The 23,513-nt window shown below is 34.3% G+C and overlaps 1 protein-coding gene across 1 annotated transcript; it reads right to left on the reverse strand.

The window, feature by feature from the left end:
* Window positions 1-15,790: 15,790 nt before the first annotated feature.
* LOC127835005 (uncharacterized) lies at window positions 15,791-22,545 on the reverse strand. Its single transcript, XM_052361170.1, has 3 exons — window positions 22,297-22,545; window positions 20,834-21,213; window positions 15,791-16,252 (listed from the first exon to the last, which is right to left on the reverse strand). Exons 1-2 carry the CDS (start codon window positions 22,437-22,439, stop codon window positions 20,862-20,864), a joined length of 495 nt encoding a protein of 164 aa, XP_052217130.1. The 5' UTR covers window positions 22,440-22,545; the 3' UTR covers window positions 15,791-16,252; window positions 20,834-20,861.
* Window positions 22,546-23,513: the final 968 nt, after the last annotated feature.

Here is a 23,513-nt window from a genome sequence, read left to right on the forward strand (position 1 = left end):
GATTCAAGTATCGATGCTATGGAAAATACTAAATTGTGTTTATAAAACTACTATCTCAATTGTTAGTAAAAGTTGATGAGCTCATTTGAAGCTCAAAACGTTGGTAGTCGTCCGAACTGAATTTATGTCCGTTAGAGCTAGAGTAGGGGGACAGTACTTATTGTTTTGTAAACATGCATATTATGTTTAATTATCTTACAAATAGGTTAAAATATTAAAAGGTCCAAACACATTGTATCCAGACAAACGGCACCCGGCAAATCGGCTCCCTGCGTTTTTGGCATTCCCGGACAATGGGTTCCTCGTAAATGTGTCCACTAGGACAAATGAACCTCGAATAAATTGTCCTCTTGGAAAATCGGCATCAGTTTGCTTTGTCACTCAGGCAATCGGCTCCCGAATATTCTTCCCCTATTTTCGCTATTAGAATACATATTCAATTATGATATTTCTGCGCGGACTGCCTTTCAATGTTGATAGGTAAATGTATTTTTTTTACAAATTAATTGTTTCTTTAATATGGTCGATCACAATACATGTACATGTATTTAAATACCGGAAATGACAGATGGCTTGCATTCTCCTTGCCCCAATTTATATACATATACATAACATTATTCAAAAGCAGACAACAACAATATTTATAAATTCAGCAATAACGTATATACACGCTCATAACCTACATTATATATGCATTATACAATTTATAAGTAATGGTAGAATATTGAAGTTGGATGATAGTTTTATGAACTGGTTAACATTGTAAGTTATGAAGGGAATTAACAATTGCAACTAATATTGAAACCGCACGTCTAATATTTACTAGTTTACTTACAAGACATAAGATTAGAACATTTTGCATTTTGGTGAAACACATATTGATACTGATTGTTGAAATTGAGGTGCTTATATGTCAAAACACGATATTGATATCTCTGCGTGTCAATTATCCCGGTCGCATGACTTATTGTGTTGTATTTTGTTTGCTTGTAAACAGCTGATTTTAATTAATATAAAGTGAAATCTCTGTCTAACTATGCCCCATCGAAGAAGAGGGGGTATTTTGTTTTGCACATGTCGGTCGGTCGGTCCGTCCGTCTGTCCGTCCGTCGGTCGGTAGGTCGGTCGGTCTGTCGATCGGTCGGTCGGTCCGTTCACCTGATGATTTCCGGATGATAACTCAATAACGCTTACGCCTAGGATCATGAAACTTCATTGGTACATTGATCATGACTGGCGGATGACTCCTATTGATTTTGATGTCACTAGGTCTAAGGTTAATGCCACAGTGACTCGTTCTTGGATGTAGTTTAAGAGAAGATTTGCAGATCATATTATGAACTGGTGTCGTGGGGTCTCCGTCCCCACCAGATGGTTTCCGGATGATAACTCAAGTACACTTACGCCTAGGATCATGAAACTTCATAGGTACAGGAAGACAACATGTTTTTTACAGAACATATGTCAGTACAACAATAAAATGTTTGAGGTCAGTATTAAGTTGTTTCAGTACACATTAAACCAGATTTCTTTTTTCTATAATAATATACTGAAATACTGCATTATTTAGTAATCCGACATGGTATCCGGACAATCGCTCCTACGCTAAATTTGACAGTGCGAACAGTCGCTTCACGATGTATATGACAGGGCGGACAGTCGCTCCTACGATGTTTTGACAGGGCGGACAGTCGCTCCTTCGATGTTTTGACAGGGCGGACAGTCGCTCCTACATTATTTTGCTAACCCGGACAATCGCTCCTACATTATTTTGTCAACCCGGACAGTCGAACCTACATTATTTTGACTCCACGGCAAAACGTACTGTACGCCGATCAAAGGCTAACACCTATGATTAACCGACAATTAAAATTGCCAACTTGTGTCGAAAAATGCCAAATACTGTAAGCCAGATATTTTATTCTGAAATCGAAAATGTCTGTACATTCAAATTCGCCAGCATGTTGCATTTTATGAATTTCGTCTTCAATGTATAATTTTTCTTGTCTATTTTGTGTTATTGTAACATATACATGTAACATTTTATCAATATAGTGCAATTCAACACATACAAAAATAGTTCAGTATCACTTTAACACACTATTTTAATAATCATAGAAATGCCGATTAAGAAATCGTGCAGTGTCGTATCAATCAGTGGGTCAAATGTAAAAAAATGAACTAGCCAATTGTTTACTAACCTTATTTCACTTTAAAGGGATCTTTGCACGGTGCGGTAAATTGACAAAATTGAGAAAAGTTGTTCCAGATTCGCAAATTTTCGGATTAAATATGATATTTGTGAAGAAACAGTATTACTGAGCATTTGCCATGGTCTAATATAGCCATTATATGCATCTTTTGACGATTTAAAAACCTAAAAATTATAAAGCGTTGCAACGCGCACCGATTGAATAATTTGAATAGTTCTGTTGTTGTCGTTAAAATTTGTGAAACTACGAAGATACAAGGTATAACATACGCATCTTATGTATCCTTGGCAGGATAGCTTAGTTGGCTGATGCGTTTTTACTTCGAGTCCTGCTGCGGGCTACTTTTTTTTCCTTTCTTAAATTTTATTTTTGATTTTTTACTTGAGCTTTTTATATTTAATGTTTACATTTATCAATATAAAACATTTAATGACAAACTTCAAACCATGCCAAAATCTGTGAAAAGGCCCCTTTAATGTGACACCAGTCTGTAATCTTTGTGCACGGTTCGCACATCATATGTGTGAAAGTGGTCATTATCGATTGATACTACCATTGTTGATATAGCAATTATTGATTAAATGCGGTTTTTATGTTTATTCCATTCGCAAAATGGCACTTATTCCAATAAATGTATTGTAGGAAAGAATGTCCGTGATAGGAATAATGTAGGAACCATTGTCCGAAGTGCCCTTATAACTACCTTATATTTACAGGATCGACAAGCTGTAACATAGTTTGTTAATAAGTAAATTGATTAATTAAAATCAAATTGATCGGCTCATGTTGAATCGGCTTACTTTGATAGATAGACTTTTATTTTCCTCCATTCATGAAGAGCATAACATATAATACAAGCAAGGAAGTACAATCGAGTATATACACACACATGAGATCATAAATGAAACAACTCAATACATGCAATTAGATTATTTACAAAGATAAATATTACATAGCTATGTAGATGATAAATAATTGTTAATTCCTTAAGAAAATACTCACATTGAAATAATAATTAAAATCATATTTTTTTCAGTGTAACTAATTCGCCGAGGATATGTCTTAAAGCGATAGCGAAAATAAAGACAAAGGTTAACAGGTTGGCAATTTTAATTGTTGGTTAATTATAGGTGTAAGCATTTGATCGGCGAATAATATGTTTTGCCGTGGAGTCAAAATAATGTAGGAGCGATTGTCCGGATTGACAAAATAATGTAGGAGCGATTGTCCGGGTTGGCAAAATAATGTAGGAGCGACTGTCCGCCCTGTCGAAACATCAGACATGGATATGTATCATTCAGATCATGAATAAATGGGTCGCCAAATTTTACTTAAAACCTTTCTTACATAAGTGAATGTTATAATTTCATTAAGGATAAAACTACTTGTATAATTATTCTATTTATAAGTGCCAATTTTACTCAGATAAAATCAATGCAGAATTGTGTTCACTTTTATTATCAAGAAATTCAGTTTTATTATTTAAATATATATTATTTTAATCGATCTTTAAGTTTGTGAACGTAATTATAATTTCGATTATTTTAAAGTTTTTTGCATTTTTAAGTATTAACGTGTAAATTTCTTTATAACGTAATATCTTATTGTCGTTTCAGTGCTCCAACTAGCAATAAATATCAGGACGTAGCGACGGTTCCCAAGAAGGATGCATCCCGATTGCTCTTTATGCCGCCCTGCCTTTGTTCTTATCCTTAATATCAATAAACACTACACAACACGCTCCCGCTGCCGCTCCAGATGTGTCCGAAGATCTATCTATTAACAAAATAGAATGGTTTCATCGAGAGAAAATTCCGGGAGGTCATCCGCCGCACTCTGTTATCTGGCGCACGGACTCTAGATGAGAGGTCAATACACGCTCCGTGTCTGGCGCTATCACGCGTTTTCAGCGTGTATTTCAATACACGTGCATTTTTGACACGCGCAACACATTTTTAACATTAATAAACCTTAAAAAAAGATTGTTTAAACAAAAAAAGATATAAACTTGTACATAATAGATTAATAAAATATGTGTCTCTGAGGCAATATGAAACCGAACATTCGTAATATTTAAGACCGAATAAACGTTTTTACGATTTCCGGAGAAACGGCAACCGGACAATCGTCACCCAGTGTTTTCTTGCATACTCGGACAGTCGGCAGTCGGCACCCTGTTAATATATCGACCCGGACAATCGGCTCCCGATTTAATTGTAAACCCGAACAAACGGCACCCGAAAGACAATCGATTAAGCCCGTCAGCACCTTGTTTAACTAATTAGTCTAAACCGCTCATTGGTTTAGTAAAAAATGTGATTGACCCAATATATGTATACAATATATTATTTGAAAACACCACAATCCATGAAGATAGTACTTTTCTATCGCAATGTCCGTCAGGTATTATTTATATTAAAAATTAGCGATCTTTTTTTTACAACCATTCAGCGGATTAGACTAATCAGTACGATAAGGTATTGACGGGATTTTCTTTCCCTACAAAGCCATATCAAGTCAAGTGTCTTTATTGGTAAAAAACAACATTAACTGCTTCTTAGTATTAAATCGGGTGCCGTTTGTCCGGGTTTACAATTTAATCGGGGCTCTTGTCCAGGTCGACAAATTTACAGGGTGTCGACTGTCCGGGTATGCAAAAAAACATTGGGTTCCAATTGTAAGGTTGCCGTTTGTCCTACAATCCGTCTTGACAAGTACAGCTTTGAGTACGTCTTTGTCTAGCCATAAATACACGGTCTGATGTTAAATTTAAAGATGAATACTATCTCAAATAAGCTAAATAAAAAAGCTGTATATTTTAAAATATTTTAACTTGCTTATGTTTCTGCTGAAAATGTAAAATGTGCAAAATAAAATGTACATTTCAAATTAATTAACAAAATACCTAATATGCAGTATTTAATACCTAGTATTTAGTGCTGTATGTGGTCATTATATTTAATATGCTGATAAACAGGCTAGATGTATTGCATAACCTTTATATTTTATCATATTTTATAAACTTGCTTAATATGCTTAATGGGATGTATGTTTTAACCCATAAATTAAACTTTCTCAAAAGGCTAAAACGACTCTCGGTTAATCGTGTTTATTACATAATAAATGTGCTTAATAACATTTTTAAGCATCTTAAAAGGATTGATGTGCCAAATATGCTATATATTGTATCGTATTTTATATAATTGATACATAGGCTGATAAAAGGTTTAGAAAGCTAAATAGGATTTTTTCAATAAACTTGTTAAATAGACTAAATAGGCTGTATTTAATTCAATTGATGTAACGTGTTAATTATGCTTAATTATCTGTTATAGGCTGTTATAAAGGCTAAATTGGCTGTATTTTTCCATAATTTTTAAACTTGCCAAATATGCTGCGAAATAGATTACATGTGTTTTAAATGCATGTTGTAACCAATTTTATAAACTTGCTAAACTTTCTATATTTAAATCCTTCTTTTAACTTTCTAACTATTTTAACTATATTAAATAGGCTGTTAAATAGGCTAAATGTGCTGAATCTGTTAAACATACAAGCTTAAAAGGCTTCATAGGCTTCAATGACTGTTTAAAGGCTATGGTTCGGCCTATTTAATTAACTTGCAGAACAGAATACATAGGACGCTATATATGCTTGAACGCTAAATGGGTTGTATATTTCATTCTATTTCATACACTTGCTGAATATGCTAAATATTATTCTAAATAAGCTCAAAATGCTAAATAAAATGCATTTTAACGTCTTTAATAAACTTGCTTAATATGCTAATGGGCTTAACAAGCTGATAAATATGCTATATAGAATGTATGTTTCGAAATATTAAATAAACTTGCTGAAGAGGCTAAATATGATATATGTTTCAACATTTATAATAAACTTTCGAAAAAGGCCTAAAACTGCATCCGATTTGGCATATTTAACCTATTTAGCGGCCATTTCAGCCTTTTTTAATCAAGGATGAATGTTACAACTAGGGCTGTCACGATACGCCGTGAGCGTACCGCGGTATATCGTGGTACGGCAACACTGTATCGCGGTACGTACCGCGATATTTTACAGAATATGTATCTGTGAAGAAAACAGCAGAATAACAAGTTTTACAAACTTTATTAAACTTAATAATCAGAAAATACTGGTTTCATAGTATGACTAGAAACTGTAAAAGAAACTGTAATAAACTTGATAGAAGTAGTCATTGTTATTGTTCGCGTCTTTTTCTAAAATGTCCGCCATGTTGTTTACAATAGCTGTGACTACGATCTGTGTAAATCGAACGCTTCAATGGCATGTTCAAAATGCGGAGTCAGCGGGCCCAGTATTGAAAATCCGTAGCGTTCTGACTCTTCCTCGACTTTCAGAATCTTAAGATAACATGATTCGGAAGTGCCATGCTTTGAACGATCGATATACTAAAGAAAGAAAATAAGAAATAAAATAAACATCTTTTGGATAATTATGAACTTATTTGCAAAGGAAATCTGTCCCTAATTCCAAAAAAGGTACGGACCCATACATCGACGTATTTTAAACGTGAAAGTTAAACATCTACAAGTGGAAGCCTTTGCTTGACCTGGATATTAACGGATTATTTATTTAGCCCTTTTGAACCGCTTCTACATTTTTCAAAACGATATCTATATCAAAATAATTATGTAATGTATTTATATCTGTGCTAATCTAATAATATTAAAAAAAAACGGTGCGGCAACGCCGTACCGCGGTGCGATTTTTTTCACGACATGCACCGCGATATACCGGTATACCGGTGAATCGTGACAGCCCTAGTTACAACCGTTTCTAAAAAAACTTGCTTAATACGCTTATTAGACTGAAAAAGTCTACTAAATATGCTTTATATCATATATATTTCAACATATTTAATAAACCTGCATAATAATTTAAACAGGCTGAGTAGTATGTAGTTTAAAATTATTAAAAGTATTACTAAAGAAAATTGTAAATTATGCTAAACAGGCTGAGAAGGCTGTTAAATAGGCTAAATAGGCTTAGAAGGATATATGTATTTTATACTTATGTCATAAAACATTAATGATTTATATATAATTTATGAATTCCTTAATATTGTCATTTTTCCGGATAATAAACACAAATTTGGATTTGAAATATTGCAACCAAAAGTTAATTAAATCATTTCATTATTAATAAATGTTATTGAATTATGATTGTATTTATAAGTGCAAATGGTAACTCAGATAATATCAATAGAGAAGCAAATACAAAATAGTATAAATACTTTTTATAAATTGAGGGTTTCATGACACAACTTCGTTAAATATTTGTAGTCAAGCACACAAGATAAATTATACACTATATTTGATTGTTTAAATTTGTTGTTGGTAAAAGTAATATTAGTATGTCATGCATTTGAAAGTACGAGGTACAACATAATTTAAAAAATACGTTTGGGTACATTTCTTTATATTTCAATGTAATTTTAGTGATCCCGTTAGCAGTAAATAGTAGGACGCAGCAGGGACCTATACAATCACAGTGTTTGTGTAGGTCCCTTGACGCAGCGACGGTAACCATTAAGGATGCGCCCCGCTGCTCTTCATACCGCAATGCCTGTGTTCTTATCAATCATATCAGTTTTCATAATAGCATGACGCAACGACGGTTGTCCACGAGCGTGTGTGTATCAGAGACCTACTTGCCTCCGGCCTCTTCACGAGGTCTTTGTAGCCTTACCTATGTTGTTGTCCACGAGCATGCGCCATGCCGCATGCTTTTTTTAATTTAAATCAGAGTTTATTTACAGATCCTAAGGGCCTCTTCACGAGGTCTTTGAGGTCCGACCTGACCATGCCGCACGATTGCGCGATGCTGCTTTTTATACCGCGCTGCCTTTGTACTTATGATTGTTATCAGTAAAAATAGCGACATCATACTCCCGCACCAGATGTGCCTAAATTTGTATGCCATTGTCATTGAAATTCTAAAATAATTATACAATATACAACGAACATTCGTCTGTTAGTATTTTATTAAAGTCTCAAATAAAATGTATCGCACAGAGAAAACTGGTATCCGGACTTTCGTTCCCACAGAATCGTTCCTACGCTAATGTTCACAAGGCGAATATTCGTACCAACATTGTATTTACAACCCGGACATTCGTTCAAACGTTATATTGACAACCCGGACGATCGTTTTTACATTTGTTCCAACAGTTAGATGCGAAACCCAACTTAACAGTATACGCCAATCAATGTTTAACACATACAATCATCTGAGTGTAGGACATTAGCCCTCTCGGACCTTAGCCCCTAGGACAAAAGCCCCTATGACAAAAGCCCTATAGGACATTATCACCCTAGGACATTTGCCCCTTTGGACAAAAGCCCCTTAGGACGTCTTTTGTTGTGATGTTGTGAAAGTAAAAATGTATAATGATGACTAATAATTAGTATCTAATTTAAATAAATTAAAAGGTGTATACAATTGTCAAGCATATGGAATTTGTTTTTTGTGTATCCTTCCCGTACATATTTTAATTGTTTTCATCAAATTGTTTTGATGTTGTTTTTAAATACATCAACATCAACAATTGTATTATAAACCCAAACACACGAAAAGCAATAAAAAACATTTAAATAAAAAACTCTTTTAACAGCATGAACACCAAGAACACCACAATCAACAATAATATTACACAATCACCATGATCGCATTTATTGCTACAACTTCTGCTGATATTCTAGCTGCAACTACCATATTATTTTACTTGAATAACAATCAATAATACATTAAAAAAGCACAAATGTTACTACAAAACTTAACTTTTTGTATTGACTTCGTTTCATTCACATGCGCGTGTTCAAAGACTTTCCCCACCTGTAGTCGCATAGTGTAAGTACAAATATTGTGTCCATGTTCTCCTAAATAATAAACTTACTACACTGCAAATGTTTGAACAAATGTAGTAATACACTGTCAATTCCTATGTACTTAAGTTTTAATTGAAGATATTTGAATTTTTACAAAGATGACATTTAATTTTGATTTAGTCTCCATCTGTTTGTGGCGTGGATGGTGTGTGTGGGGGACTGGTGTACACTGGGAAAAACACGTGCCCAGTATGTAATAACCATACTTTAAACTTGCTTAATAGGTTTAAAAGCTGTGTAAATAGGCTTTAAATGTTGTATGTTTGCACTTTTGTACTACACTTGCTAAATGGGCTGAAAAGGCTTTAAAATAGGCTAAATAGACTTGTTATGATGTATTTTTCAACATATGTACTAAACTTTCTAAATAAGCAGAAAAGATTGATAAATAAGCATTTCAATAGGCTAACTAGGATGTATGTTTGAACCTATATACTAAACATGATAAATAGTCTGAAAGACTGTTTAATAGGCTAAATAGGTTGTACGTTTCAACCTATGTACTACGCGTGGTAAATAGGCTGCAATGGATGTACACTAAGCCAGAATCTATTTACTGAACTTACTAAATATGCTCAATAACGATTAATATATAGGCCACTCATGCTGTATGATAAAACCTTTGTACTAAACTTGCTATAGTCTAAACAGATTGAACAGGTCATTAAATATACTTAATATGATGCATTAACCATTGTACTTAACTTGCTAAATACTAGTAGGCTAAACGGCTAAAAAAGGCTAATACATAGCCTAAATGGGATGCATGTATGAAACTGTGTACTTAACTTAAAAAATAGGATAATAAGCATGAGAAGGCTGTTAAATAAGCTAAATAGGCTCAATATGATATATGTTTTAACATATGTACTTAATTTGCTTAAAAAGCTAAATAGGCTGTTCAATAGGCAAATAATGCTAAATATGATGAATGTGTCTATATGTGTACAAAACCTGCTAAATAAGCTAAATACGCTATTAAATAGGATTTATGTGTCTACGTATGTATGAAACTTGCTTAATACGCTAAATAGCCTGTTAAATGGGCTAAATTGAATGTGTGCGTCTACGTTTGTACTAAGCTTGCTAAATTGGCTGTTAAATAGGCTAAATATTCTAATTAGGATGTATGAGTCTACATTCATGTATGTTCTAAACTTGCTAAATAGGCTAAATAGGATTTATGTGTCAACTTATGAACTAACTTTGCTAAATATGATAAAAAGGCTGTTAAATAGGCTAAAAAGGATGCATGTGCATATGTACTTTACTTGCTGAAAAGGCTGAATAGGCTGTTAAATAGGCTAAAAAAGATAAATATGTCTACGTATGTACTAAACTTGCTAAACAGGCTCAATAACCTGTTAAATGGGCTTAATTGGATGTATGCGTCTACATATGTACTAAGCTTTCTGAATTGGCTGTTATGAATATGCTATGTAGGATGTATGAGTTAATAAGGATTTATGTGTCTACATAATTTCTAAATAGGCTGTAAAATTGGCTAAATAGGATGTTTATGTCTACCTATGTACTAAACTTGCTAAATAGGCTAAATAGGCTGTTAAATAGGCTAAATATGATGTATGTTTTAACCTTTGTACTTTACTTTCTAAATGGGCCGAAAAGGCTGTTCAATAGTCTAAATGGGTTAAATATGATGTTAAATAGGATAAATATGCTAAAGAGGATGTTTATCTACGTATGTACCTCACTTGCTAAAAAGACTGTTAAATAGGCTAAAAAGGATGTATTTTTAATCTTTGTACTCAACATTCTAAATAGGCTGAACAGGCTGTTAAATAGGCTAAATAGGATGAATGTGTCTACGTATGTACTTTACTTGCTAAACATGCTGTTAAAAGGCTAAATAGGCTTTATACGATGTAAGTGTCTACGTATGTACTAATCTTGCTAAAAAGGCTGTCAAAAAGGATGTATGTGTCTACGTATTTACTAAAATTGCTAAATAGGCTGTTAAATAAGCTACATAGGATGTATGTGTCTACGTATGTACTTAACTTGCTAAATAGGCTGTTAAATAGGATGAATGTGTCTACGTATTTACTAAAATTGCTAAAAAAGGCTAAATAGGATGTATTTTTTTAACCTTTGTACTTACTTTCTAGATAGGCTAAATAGGCTAAAATGGCTATTAAATAGGCTAAAAAAGATGTTTGTTTAAACCTTTGTACTAAACTTTCTAAATAGGCTGAAAAGGCTTTTAAATAGACTAAAAAGGCTAAATAGGATGTTGAAAAGGCTAGCTAAATAGGCTAAGAAGGATGTTTATGTGTACGTGTGTACTTAACTTGCTAAATAGGCTAAATAAGCTGTTAAATACTAAATAAGATGCATTTTTAACCACTGTACTAAACTTTCTAAAATGGCTGAAAGGCTGTTAAATAGGCTAAATAGGATGTTTTTTTTAATCTTTGTTCTAAACTATCTGAATAGGCTGAAAATGCTGTTAAATAGACTAAATAGGCTAAATAGGATGTTTAATAAGCTAAACATGATGTATATGTCTACGTATGTACTAAACTTGTAAATAGGCTAAAAAGGCTAGGCTGAATAGGATGAATTTTTGAAAACCTTTGTACTAAACTTTCTAAATAGGATGAAAAGGCTGTTTAATAAGCTAAATATTTTAACTAGGATGTATGTTTGAACCGAAGTACTAAATGGGCTAAATATGCTAAAAAGGCTGTCTAATAGGCTTAATAGAATATATGTTTCAACCTTTGTACTAAAAAGGCTAAATAGGCTTATAGGCTGAAAAGGCGGTTTAATAGGCTAAATAGGATGTACTGAGTATGTTTCAACCTATGTACTAAATAGGTTGAAAAGGCTGTTCAATAGGCTAAATAGGATATTATGTTCAACATATGTACTAAATAGGCTGAAAAGGCTTTTAAATATGCTAAATAGGATGTGTGTTTCAACCTATGGGCTAAATGGGCAAAACAGGATGTATATTTCTACCTATGAACTAAACTTGCCAAATATGCTAAATAAGCTGTTTAATATGCTAAATAGGATGTAATTTTTAACCTTCGTTCTAAACTTTCTAATTTGGCTAATTAGGCTAAAAAGCTGTGAAATAAGCCAAATAGGCTTAATATAATGTATGTTTGAACCTATGTACTAAGGCTAAATAGGCTGATAAGGCTGTTAAAAAGGCTAAATGGGATGTATATTAAGACCTATGTACTGCATAGGCTAAATATGCTTATATGTTGAAAATTTTGTAAAAAAGGCTGAATAGGATGTATTATTTTTCAACCTATGTTCTAAATTAGCTAAATAGGTTGAAAAGGCTGTTAAATATGCTAAATAGGATGTTGATTGTTTCAACCTATGTACTAAATAGGCTAAAAAGGCTGAAAAGGCTGTTAAATAGAATTAATAGGATGTATTTTTCAACCTATGTACTTAACATGCTAAATAGGCTGAAAATGCTGTTAAATAGGCTAAAAAGACTAAATAGAATGTATATTTCAACCTATACTTAATAGGCTTAATAGGCTGAAAAGGCTGTTAAATAGGCTAAATAGGGTGTATATTTCAATCAATGTACTAAATAGGCTGAAAAGGCTGTTAAATAGGATTGATAGAGTGTATGTTGCAACCTATATACTAAATACATGTGTAGGCTAAATAGGTTGAAAATGCTGTTAAATAGGCTACATTGAATTTGTGGTTCAACCTATTTACTAAATAGGTTAAATAGGCTGAAAAGGCTGTTAAATAGGCTAAATAGAATGTATGTTTCAACCTATGTACTAAAACAGCTGAAAAGGCTGTTAAATCGGCTAAATAGGGTGTATATTTCAACCTATGTACTACATGTATATAGGCTAAATAGGCTGAAAAGGCAGTAAAATAGGCTAAATAGGCTAAACTATGTACTTATAGGCTGAAAAGACTGTTAAATAGGCTCAATAGAACGTATTTTTCAACCTATGTTCTAAATCGGCTAAATAGGCTGAAATGCTGTTAAATAGGCTAAATAGGATGTATTTTTCAACCTTTGTACTAAATAAGCTAAATAGACTGAAAAGGCTGTTAAATAGGCTAAAAAGGATGTATGTTTCAACTTATGTACTAAATAGGCTAAATAGGCTGAAAATGCTTAAAGGATGTATGTTTCAACCTATTTATTAAATAGGCTAAATACGCTAAAATACGCTAAATAGGCTGAAGAGGCTGTAAAATTGGCTAAATAGGCTAAATAGGATGTATGTTTCAACCTATGTACTAAATAGGCTAAATATGCTGACAATGCTGTTAAATAGGCTAAATATGCTGTATTTTTCAACCTATGTACTAAATAAGCTAAATAGGCTGAAAAAGTTATTAAATAGGCTAACTAGGAGGTTGTTTGTTTTAACCTATGTACTAAAAAGGCTAAATAGGCTGAAAAGGATGTTAAATAGGCTAAAAAGGCATGTGCTAAATAGTCTGAAAAGGCTGTTATATAGGCTAAATAGGTTAAATACAGTGTTTATTTCAACATATGTACTTTCTAAATTGGATGTTAAATATGCTAAAAAGGCTAAATATGATGTATGTTTCAACTACTGTTCTAAATAGGCTGAAAATGTTGTTAAATAGGCTAAATTGGCTAATAAGGACATGTGTTTCAACCGTTTTACTAAATAGGCTAAAAAGGCTGAAGAGGCTTTTAAATTGACTAAACGGGCTAAATAGGATGTATGTTTCAAATAATGTACTAAATAGGCTAAATAGGCTGAAAATGCTGTAAAAGAGGCTAAATAGGATGTTTGTCTCAACCTATTTACTAAATAGGCTAAATAGGCTAAAAAGGCTGAAGAGGCTATTAAATTGGCTTAATAGGCTAAATAGGATGTTTGTTTCAATATTATGTTCTAAATATGCTTAAAAGGCTGAAAAGGATGCTAAATAGGCTAAATAGGCATGTGCTAAATAGGCTGAAAAGACTGTTAAATAGGCAAAATAGGCTTAATACAATGTATGTTTCAACCTATGTACTAAACTTTCTAAATAGGCTGTTTAATATGCTAAATAGGCAAAATAGGATGTATGTTTCAACGTATGTACTCAATAGGCTAAATATAATAACAATGCTGTTAAATAGGCAAAATAGGCTGAAAATACTGTAAACTATAGGCTGAAAATGCTGTTAAATAGGCTAAATATGCTAAATATGATGTATGTTTTAACCTATGTACTAAATAGGCTTAATAAGCTAAATAAGCTGAAAATGCTGTTAAATAGGCTAAATAGGCTAAATAGGATGTACGCTTCAACCTAAATACTAAATAGGTTAAATATGCTAAATAGGCTGAAAATGCTGTAAAAAAGGCTAAATAGGCTAAATAGGATGTATGTTTCAACCTATTTACTAAATAGGCTCAATAGACTGGCATAGGCTAAAAAGGCTGAAAAGGCTGTTAAATTGGCTAAATAGGCTAAACAGGATGTTTGTTTCAACCTTAGTACTAAATAGGCTTAATAGGCTTAATAGGATGTATGTTTCAACCCATGTACTAAATAGGCTAAATAGGCTGAAAAGGCTGTTAAATAGGCTAAATAGGCTAAAATAGGCTAAAAAGGCTGAAGAGGCTGTTAAATTGGCTAAATAGGCTAAATAGGATGTTTGTTTCAACCTATGTACTAAATATGCTAAATAGGCTAAATAGGATGTATGTTTCAACCTATGTACTAAGTGGCTAAATAGGCTGAAAAGGCTGTTAAATAGGCTAAATAGGCTAAATAGGATGTGTGTTTCAACCTATATACTAACAAGGCTAAATAGGCTGAAAATGCTGTTAAATAGGCTAAATAGGCTACATAGGCTAAATAGGCTAAATAGGATGTATGTTTCAACCTATTTATTAAATAAGCGAAAAAGGCTAAAAAAGGCTTAAAAGGCTGAAGAGGCTGTTAAATTGGCTAAATAGGCTAAATAGGATGTTTGTTTCAACCTATGTACTAAATAGGCTAAATAGGCTAAATAGGATGTATGTTTCAACCTATGTACTAAATAGGCTAAATAGGCTGAAAAGGCTGTTAAATAGGCTAAATAGGCTTAATAGTATGTGCGTTTCAACCTGTACACTAAATAGGCTAAATAGGCTGAAAATGCTGTTAAATAGGCTAAATAGGCTAAATAGGCTAAATAGGATGTATGTTTCAACCTATTTACTAAATAAGCTAAATAGGCTAAAATAGGCTAAAAAGGCTGAAGAGGCTGTTAAATTGGCTAAATAGGCTAAATAGGATGTTTGTTACAACCTATGTACTAAATAGGCTAAATAGGATGTATGTTTCAACCTATGTACTAAATAGGCTTAATAGGCTGAAAAGGCTGTTAAATAGGCTAAATAGGTTAAATAGGATGTGTGTTTCAACCTATATACTAAATAGGCTAAATAGACTGAAAATGCTGTTAAATAGGCTAAATAGGCTAAATAGGCTCAATAGGATGTATGTTTCAAACTATTTACTAAATAAGCTAAATTGGCTAAAATAGGCTAAAAAGGCTGAAGAGGCTGTTAAATTGGCTAAATAGGCTAAATAGGATGTTTGTTTCAACCTATTTACAAAATAGGCTAAATAGGCTAAATAGGCTAAATAGGCTAACTTCACACACGTCAATGTCAACACATATTTGTAAGTCACTTATTTACTCATTATAATTGGTGATACTTGTGCCGTATAACTTAGTATCGTCCACTATATATTTCCTAAAATCAGCTAGCAAGCTATGCAAAATATTACACACATTTGCCTTTTACATATTAAATGAATTTACGTATACTGAAAACAAAAAAATCCATACCTATGCATACTTGCTGTTCATATATATTTAACTATGATGTATTTGCATAATGCATACTAAACGATAATATCACATAGATACATTTGCTTATCGTTAAATAAAAATAGTCTTTATTTCTTAAATAGCAACACATGTAATGATCAATACAGATAAACGAAATCATCCGCCTCCAGTTGTGGCAACAACGTCCTCATGAGACCCAACTGCACGTGCTCGTCGGGAGTGTGAGGGCAGGCGAATTCGGTCAGCCACACCTTTTTGTGGAAGCGGTTGTATAACGCCTGAAAAGGTTTAAGTAATATTTCATTTTAAGTTTAAAGTGTGCCGTTTGGCCATCAACTCTGCATTATTGACACAATACCCATTGGGTGAAACTACGATACAGTTCAATATTACTGAGAACAGCAAACACGCGCCATATTGTGAAGTTATTTAATTCATGTTGATTACGTAATTTGCTTTTTTTATTTTTGTTCACCAATTTCTTTGTTATTTTTTTAATTACAACAGATAAGTGTAAAAATGATCGGATAAAAAAATACCATGTGACGTAAGTTAATTTATTCGAAACGATAAAAAAACCGTTAAGGCTCGTAGTTCTGGTTTCTAAATTAGCATTTGTATCTATCCCTTACCTAGCTTTTCTAAATATGAAATGCCAATAAGATACGCGTTTTATGTATTTGAATAGACAATATTCGATCGTTTGTTCTCAATATACTTTATTGCGTACAACAGTAATTGTGGTTAAAGACAACACGCTGTAACTGTTGATACTTTTTGCCTCCTCCTTTAAATTGACCAAAAGTTTTCCTCCTAACTCTTACAGAACTCCTGTTATTACTGTTTCCTGTTGGGAGATACATTTTAACACCCTACTCTACATTGCATCTTTGGAATGTTTAGTATGTTATAGATTGATGGGTTCAATCTGTATACTACACAATTCTGAGATACATGTACTATATCATCACCTCACCACATTGCTGAGATACATGTACTATGTCATCACCTCACCACATTGCTGAGATACATGTACTATGTCATCACCTCACCACATTTCTGAGATACATGTACTATATCATCACCTCACCACATTGCTGAGATACATGTACTATGTCATCACCTCACCACATTGCTGAGATACATGTACTATGTCATCACCTCACCACATTGCTGAGATACATGTACTATGTCATCACCTCACCACATTGCGGAGATACATGTACTATGTCATCACCTCACCACATTGCTGAGATACATGTACTATGTCATCACCTCACCACATTGCTGAGATACATGTACTATATCATCATCTCACCACATTGCTGAGATACATGTACTATGTCATCACCTCACCACATTGCTGAGATACATGTACTATGTCATCACCTCACCACATTGCTGAGATACATGTACTATGTCATCACCTCACCACATTGCTGAGATACATGTACTTTATCATCACCTCACCACATTGCTGAGATACATGTACTATGTCATCACCTCACCACATTGCTGAGATACATGTACTATATCATCACCTCACAACATTGCTGAGATACATGTACTATGTCATCACCTCACCACATTGCTGAGATACATGTACTATATCATCATCTCACCACATTGCTGAGATACATGTACTATGTCATCACCTCACCACATTGCTGAGATACATGTACTATGTCATCACCTCACCACATTGCTGAGATACATGTACTATGTCATCACCTCACCACATTGCTGAGATACATGTACTATATCATCACCTCACCACATTGCTGAGATACATGTACTATATCATCACCTCACCACATTGCTGAGATACATGTACTATATCATCACCTCACAACATTGCTGAGATACATGTACTATGTCATCACCTCACCACATTGCTGAGATACATGTACTATGTCATCAACTCACCACATTGCTGAGATACATGTACTATATCATCATCTCACCACATTGCTGAGATACATGTACTATGTCATCACCTCACCACATTGCTGAGATACATGTACTATGTCATCACCTCACCACATTGCTGAGATACATGTACTATATCATCATCTCACCACATTGCTGAGATACATGTACTTTGTCATCACCTCACCACATTGCTGAGATACATGTACTATGTCATCACCTCACCACATTGCTGAGATACATGTACTATGTCATCACCTCACCACATAGCTGAGATACATGTACTATGTCATCACCTCACCACATTGCTGAGATACATGTACTATATCATCATCTCACCACATTGCTGAGATACATGTACTATGTCATCACCTCACCACATTGCTGAGATACATGTACTATGTCATCACCTCACCACATTGCTGAGATACATGTACTTTGTCATCACCTCACCACATTGCTGAGATACATGTACTATATCATCACCTCACCACATTGCTGAGATACATGTACTTTGTCATCACCTCACCACATTGCTGAGATACATGTACTATGTCATCACCTCACCACATTGCTGAGATACATGTACTATATCATCATCTCACCACATTGCTGAGATACATGTACTATGTCATCACCTCACCACATTGCTGAGATACATGTACTATGTCATCACCTCACCACATTGCTGAGATACATGTACTATGTCATCACCTCACCACATTGCTGAGATACATGTACTATGTCATCACCTCACCACATTGCTGAGATACATGTACTATGTCATCACCTCACCACATTGCTGAGATACATGTACTATATCATCACCTCACCACATTGCTGAGATACATGTACTGTGTCATCACCTCACCACATTGCTGAGATACATGTACTATGTCATCACCTCACCACATTGCTGAGATACATGTACTATGTCATCACCTCACCACATTGCTGAGATACATGTACTATGTCATCACCTTACCACATTGCTGAGATACATGTACTATGTCATCACCTCACCACATTGCTGAGATACATGTACTATATCATCATCTCACCACATTGCTGAGATACATGTACTTTATCATCATCTCACCACATTGCTGAGATACATGTACTATGTCATCACCTCACCACATTGCTGAGATACATGTACTATGTCATCACCTCACCACATTGCTGAGATACATGTACTATGTCATCACCTAACCACATTGCTGAGATACATGTACTATATCATCATCTCACCACATTGCTGAGATACATGTACTATGTCATCACCTCACCACATTGCTGAGATACATGTACTATGTCATCACCTCACCACATTGCTGAGATACAAGTACTATGTCATCACCTCACCACATTGCTGAGATACATGTACTATATCATCATCTCACCACATTGCTGAGATACATGTACTATGTCATCACCTCACCACATTGCTGAGATACATGTACTATGTCATCACCTCACCACATTGCTGAGATACATGTACTATGTCATCATCTCACCACATTGCTGAGATACATGTACTATATCATCATCTCACCACATTGCTGAGATACATGTACTATGTCATCACCTCACCACATTGCTGAGATACATGTACTATGTCATCACCTCACCACATTGCTGAGATACATGTACTATGTCATCACCTCACCACATTCTTCGGATGTTGGAGACGTCTCTCTTTATTTTCTGGGGCTGTAAGTATGTCATGATCAAGTAATTTGTCAAAAAAAATCAGTTTTTCTATTAAATGTCAAGTAATGCACAGCAGAATGTAGACTTGCAAGTATGATATGCATTATGCGTCTAATTGTTCCTTATGATCTTTTTTTGAGGGAGCATTGTCGTTGTCCGGGGAATTAACTTGGAAATGTGCAATTATTTCGACATATTTTTTCCTGTTTAGATTTCTTTCTATATTTATTCATACGATAAATACTCAGTCTTTTTTGTGTTTCAATGTGTTTTTATCTATATTACCTTTGACAAATTATATGTGTGCTTTAACAACCACCACAGTGTCCCTTATTTGAATGTCTTTCATATCTCTAAACAAGAAAATCATACGACTGATTTAACTCTGGTCGTCAAAAGCATTGCAAAGAAGTTGGGCAAACCCATCGAAGGGCCTCATATTTTAAAAGGGCGGGTCACATACATTGAAAGCCCTCCCCACTCTCCTTTTTCAGCTAAATACTTACGCAGGGTACTCTAGGTATAGAATGTTCCGTGAAAGGTTTCTTATCGATTTTTTGGAATATCTTGAACCTGGAATGATACTTATGTTTACTTACTCTAAATAGTGAATAATCACATCATTTCATATTAGTTCTTGACTGCTTTGCATTACACTTCTTCCGGTTTTATATAAATATAAAAGTATCGTTTTGTCAACATAAGTGTAGCGTTAGTTTCTTCCCTCAACCTCTATTATTTTATCTTGAAATCTCATTATGGAGTGGATGTTTTTAACTTATTGTGCGTCTGTGTATTTGTCGATGCATGGTTTTATCAGAACAGAATCATAACCAATCGCTTGGTTCATAGGCTCTCCTACCAAAAATATGCTTGTTGCCTATACTGTGTATAAAACCTAATAACCTATGTATGGAACCGAACAAAACGTTACCAATATATAATTGATGTTTAATTAATTGAAATATAAAGAATAACAAAATGTTAAGTTTTATGCAAAAAATCCAGTTCACAAGTCCTAATGCTGAACAGTTGCCTGTGATTATTATTAATAAGTAAAGTAAAATTGCCAGTTCATGGTCAGTTTGTTTAAATAATTATTTCTTTATAGCACATTCCTTTATTCCCTATGTTTTTATACCGTAAACTTCAGAAAAAAATATCTGATTTGTTCCTAGTTGTATAAGATTTCAAATTGACAGTCTGTGAAAACATACCTTCAAATGCGCCATGACTTGGTTAGCATTACAAAAGGGCAGCGACATAGTCGATTCGACATCCATCACAATGCTGGAAGAACTGATCAAGCCACACGAAGTCATGTTTATACGACACGGGAGCCAATAGTGGAATTCCGACGGCCGCCTTCTCGACCATAGGCCAGTACATGGCGGCCTGCTGTGGCGCCATGTTATTGAGAGTGACAAGGTCGGGCTCGTTGTATCCCAGAACGAAGTGAGAGCCAGGCGGAATGTGGATGTTTTGAGCGGTTTCGTTGCTATGCAGGACTCTCACCATGGGCACGAATTCAGGCACGTGAACGTTAGAGGCAGTGCAATGATTGGTCAGCTGTTGGTAATGTTGTGTCCAATCGTACCTGCCATTTGGGGAGGTAAATGTGATTTAAAAAATAGGCATATAATAAGAATAACAACGCGTTTGTAAAGCGGAACGATATCATAAATGTTATTTATCAATTGTTTTTGTTGAAAACAAGTGTGCGCATGCATAAAGCAAACAATTATTGCATAGAAGCACGTGCTGGAATGACCATGAGCTAATGGTAAGAAGCCTTTTATCCTAAAGGTTGGTCCTTTGCCTGCTTTTGAAATATATAGTACATGTACTTTGTTTTGACCAATATATACGAACTATTTAGTTTCTATGTTTAATTCTGTTATATTATGACATTGAACGTCGTATTTCTAAGTAAACATCAACTTGTCAACAATAATACGTGAATATTTGAGGCAAATATTAAACTGAATGATAGAAATCAGTTCATATTACAAACAAGGACAAGACAAGACAAGACAAGACAATTTATTTTGTAAATAAAGGCCATAAATTACAAACAAGGCTTCATAAAGAACGGATCTCACAAACTGTCCACATAACATGACCGTATGCAGTCAGTATTCTTGCTTCGTCTGTAAAGTATCCAGCAAAATGAATAACGTTGCGTAACGTCTGAAAGCGTTGCGTAAAAAACACCTCGGAAAACGTCTATTATAGAGAAAATTTCTTAGTCCAACGTCCATAACTTCGCAAAAAATCAATGGACCGGAACGGAACTCATCTGTAGACATTAAACGATTTTGTTATCAACATTATGTCTTCGAAAAATGACAACTCTATTACAATCTACAGTCATCCTCTTCAATCTTTAACAGGCGATAAACACTTAAAAAGTAAAATCTTACATTTGTAGAAACACATGAAACAACTTTGAAATCGTATTATATTGTGTGATTGTATATGCATTATGGACTGCTGGAATTGATTTACTAAATAAACGGTTATGTTATGTTCTGTTCTGTTAAAGGTCATGTAGGTAGACTCACCTAACAAAGATCAGCTCAATATTGGAAATCGTTGCTTAAAACAATTTCCCAAAAACGGATATCCGGACGGACTGCTATATGCCGACCTATCGGGGGGATAAAAAGCGCAAACTCACCACCAGGATATGTTATTCAGCACACGGAAATCATCGCACTTCAAAGTAGCCGCGGCGGCGCCGATTCCCTTCTTGCTAGAACCAGCATTCTCAACAAGAGGCAAAAACGACGCGAATGTTAACACTGCACATACAATCAACATAATCTTGCACTGAGGCCGGAAAAGCGTGTGAAACCGCTGGCAACAAGACGGCCCCGAGTCAAAATAAATTTGGCTGTTTGAAAGCAGGTCGTTTGATGTGTATGTCCAGAGTAGTTCAATCATACGATAATGTTCTTATCTTAAACGTGTATAAAATAACATTTGGAGCGTATACTTATTTTGTTCTTTTTGTATGGCAATCAATCACTTGCCTTAAGTGAAGGAGGTCGTATTAAAGTATGCGACACAATATATTTGACACTTCTCCATAATTATTAAAGCAGGAAATTCGTTTAAAGTTTATACATGTATGGTACATGTATATGTAACAATATAATGTCAAATCGGATGCTTTTGCACGAGAAGAGTCCGATACCATTTTTTGGCGGTATAAGTTTAATTATGTAATTCTTTATTTTTGGCGCGTTGCGCGATGGTATGATATGGCTTTGTGTCACGGTTCTGTTAGTTGATACTTACAATCCGTTAACAAACTAAATCTGTAATCATGATATATACGATGCTGATAAATATAAGCAAGACGGCGTGCGTCGATACATAGTTTTTGATGTTGACATATAAACACACCTGGTCGGTAATTTTCGAGCGATAAATTTAAGTCACTGAGACCTAATTGTAAAACACATTTTATGTCATTCAAGCGCCATTAGCCCAATTTGAAAACGCAAACTGAGTCCAACAGCTGACTTGCTTAGCAATAAAAAAAAAACATAACAACAAAACACTTCATAACTGCACAAAGACTTCTTTAATGCTAAATTGTAAATGCGTTTTCAGGTTAATGACTGACATTTCATTTATGAAGTTCAAAGTTGAACCATAACAAAATTTAGATAAACGTAGCTGGGTGATACTTTTCAAGCACGTGCCCGGCTTTATGCACAAGTTTTGGTACACATATACTGGTTTTCACGGGCGTTTGAAATGGACAACACAATAAGTGCATTCAGAGACTTTGCCAAATCCGTCGAAATGTTTTCGACATAAACCGAAATTTCCACGAAACAAATAGGCATAAAAAAATAATTCAATCATGAATTTACACATACAAAG

Source organism: Dreissena polymorpha, chromosome 6 (genome assembly GCF_020536995.1).
Source record: "Dreissena polymorpha isolate Duluth1 chromosome 6, UMN_Dpol_1.0, whole genome shotgun sequence".
Classification (NCBI taxonomy): domain Eukaryota; kingdom Metazoa; phylum Mollusca; class Bivalvia; order Myida; family Dreissenidae; genus Dreissena; species Dreissena polymorpha.

Bases quoted from the DNA above. Each gene is read 5' to 3' on its own strand.
- LOC127835005 (XM_052361170.1), bottom strand. From the start codon at position 22,439: ATGTTGATTGTATGTGCAGTGTTAACATTCGCGTCGTTTTTGCCTCTT. The intron at 21,214-22,296 runs GTGAGTTTGCGC...CCCAAATGGCAG, and splicing joins CTGAATAACATATCCTGGTG to GTACGATTGGACACAACATT.